Source organism: Poecilia formosa, unplaced genomic scaffold, assembly GCF_000485575.1.
Source record: "Poecilia formosa unplaced genomic scaffold, Poecilia_formosa-5.1.2 Scaffold422, whole genome shotgun sequence".
NCBI classification, from domain to species: Eukaryota; Metazoa; Chordata; class Actinopteri; order Cyprinodontiformes; family Poeciliidae; genus Poecilia; species Poecilia formosa.
Window position 1 is genome coordinate 299,851 of NW_006800361.1, and position 3,019 is coordinate 302,869.

Here is a 3,019-nt window from a genome sequence, read left to right on the forward strand (position 1 = left end):
TGTTTATTAAACTCTGAAAGCTGAGAGGCTGTGAATATTCTGTCCTAGAAGGAGGTTAGATGGGCCCTTTTTTTTGAGCACCTGCCCCTTAGTGGTCTCTGCACGGCCCTGCTGATCAGCTTCGGTCAGCCTGTAGGTTCTGCTGTCGTCCATCAAGCTGCTGATGTGAATCGTGGTGCCCTTCATTTCTTATTTCACTCTGATAACAGAAAATACAAAATCTGATTTTAATTACTATCATTGAAACTCATATTAAAATAAAAAGTACTTCTGACGTGTAAAAAGACAAAAACTTTCAGAAAATAAACCAGAAAATCTTAAAAATATTATTAGGGCCAGTCTGAACAAACTGAACATCAGCAAAATAAAAATTGTGATATTAATAAAGTTATAAAATTACAGGAAAAAAGTTGTTTTACTGAGTAAAAGTTTGAATAATTGTCAGAATTTGATGATCAGTTCAGACTTTGTTGTTTCAAACTTTTACTGCTAATAATAATTTGATGCTGAATTGTTAAAAGATTAAGAGTTTCCTTATTTATTAAATTGATACCAAATATAATTTCACAAGATGCTAAAATTTTTTGTTTTATTTTTAGGAGTCGTCATAAAATTATAACTTTATTCTGGTGATTTAAAAAATATTTCTCAGCCTGATAATACTGAGATAAATACCCTGTCTTTAAATAGAAACACGTGAGATCCTGTACAAGCTGAGATTGACCCCAGATTGACCCTGATTGACCCTGAATGACCCCAGATTGACCCTGATTGACCCCTGAATGACCCCAGATTGACCCTGATTGACCCCAGATTGACCCTGATTGACCCCTGAATGACCCCAGATTGACCCTGAATGACCCCAGATTGACCCTGATTGACCCCTGAATGACCCCAGATTGACCCTGATTGACCCCTGAATGACCCCAAATTGACCCTGAGGGCTGCGCGTCTCTGGAGGTGAAAATGTTGCCCTAAGAGAAAAACTCTGAATGTTCTGATCCGGTTCCTCCTCTGATCATTTCCTGATTTATCTTCCTCTTCCCGTCACTAAGCAACAAGTTGAGTCAGTGTGTCTTTAACCAGTTAACCCAGTTGCTGGGTTCCCAGTAACTGGTTAACTGGTTTAACAGTTAACCCACTCAGATTGAGGCTCTTCCAGCTCTGCGACTGATCACTCCTCCTGAAGCGGTTCTGTTCTGACCCGGTCCGGTTCTGGTTGCAGTCGTGCCTCCATTAGCGACCAGCTGGTGGACAGCGCCTCTCCGGTCTACCAGGCGGTCCGGACCACAGACCAGAACCAGAACCAGAGCGACTGGAGCCGCCGCAGCGCCCAGTCCAAGACCTTCCAGCTGCTGGCCCACCTGACCCACACCGAGCCCAGTAGGTCTGGTTCTGCTGGTTCTGGAGGAGAAACGCGGAGCGATCAATGGGTTCTTTATTTCTGCTTCCAGTTCAGCAGCAGGAGGAGGATGATGAGGAGGAGGTGATGAAGAGAAGCAGGTAGACTCCGCCTCCTCACCTGGGCACAGCCCCTCCCCCCACTGTTTACTGACCCAAACCACACCTGGAGCCGACCCTCTGCTCCACCTGCATGTAGTGAGTGTGTGTGGCCAGCAGGGGGAGCTGCAGCTCTGCAGGCTGATTTGGATCCTGGATCTCTGGAACCGAGACAAAAACAGATCCACAGTAGATCCAGAACCTCCTGATGGGAGCTTAGAGCTGCAGATCCAGATTTGATCAGAAACTTTTCTGTCTGAACCATGAAGAGGTTCTGATCCAGAGACAACACCAGGGGTTTCAGTCGCCTCACTACAGGAAAACTGAAACACATAGAAGACAAACATTACTAAAACTTAATATTTCATAATAAGCCGCTGGGTTTCTAGCATCAGTTACCATGGCAACAGGCACAGGAAGTTAGAAACCTGAGCAGAAGGTAAAGTTTCTCTGTCACCAGGCTTCCTGTTGCTTCAGAGATGTTTCCGTTTGGTTTTGATGGATTTCTGAACCTAAAATCTCATCGGCTTCCTGAGATGATCCTCATGTTGACCCGAAACCTGAGGATGAAAACTGATTGTCCCGTGAAATCCTTCAGCCCGAGTTTCTCTGGAGGCAGAAACAGCAGAGAAGCATCATATGACGTGTAACAGGCTCCGCCCACCGGCTCTTATCTCATCATCCTCCATTAATCCCATCGATCCTCCGGCTCCACTCATCCTGGATCGATGGCAGCAGAGGTCGGCTGTTTCCCCCAGAGTTTATTTTGTCTCTGGGAGGAAGAGGAAGCAGATTAGATCCACATGAAGGTCGACTTCCTGCTGGAAACAGTTTAATAAACCCTCAGTTCATTTAACTCCTTATAAAACATCAGATATGTTAACAACTTACTGGTTAAATATTTCTGATGCTTCCTGTGGTTTTATGTGAAATTCTGCAAGAAATAGTAAAACCTGTTACAGACGCACAAAAAATAACAAACATTCTTTATTCAATATTGTTTGGTAATTTATTTCTAAATTACCAAATATTATTAATATTAATTCAGAAGCTTTAACCCTTGAAGAAAAATTAACTTCACAGTTTCCACCTTAATGTCCTGAAATAATACCTTTTAATAAACTGTACTAAGAAATAATATTTAACTTTCACTGCATTAAATCTTTTCAACAGCTTCAATTGTGATAATTTTGGTGTTTCAGCCATGATTAAACATTAATAACATTGATTATGATGCAAAAAGTATTCAGAATAAAAAAAAAAGTAAAACATGTGAGCAGGAGTCAAACATGGAGATAATGTCATGGAGGAACGTCTGACCTCTTCCTCCTCCTCTTCCTCACCGCTCCAGATCTAATAAAGCTCTAATCACATTGATCCAACATCCAGCTGCTGCTCCCAGTCTGGATTCATCCTGGAACATTCCTGACTCCCAGCAGATCCGTCCTCTGATTGGCTGAAACTCCAGCAGATCCGTCCTCTGATTGGCTGAAACTCCAGCAGATCCGTCCTCTGATTG

The 3,019-nt window shown here is 42.9% G+C and overlaps 1 protein-coding gene across 1 annotated transcript in view; it reads left to right on the plus strand.

The window, feature by feature from the left end:
* LOC103155360 (LIM domain-binding protein 3) overlaps positions 1-3,019 on the plus strand; it is an 18,442-nt gene that overhangs the window by 11,022 nt on the left and 4,401 nt on the right. Inside the window, exons 3-4 of the mRNA XM_016663460.1 lie at positions 1,190-1,383; positions 1,455-1,503. Coding sequence (XP_016518946.1) covers positions 1,190-1,383; positions 1,455-1,503 — 243 coding nt within the window. The remainder of the gene's footprint in view (positions 1-1,189; positions 1,384-1,454; positions 1,504-3,019) is intronic.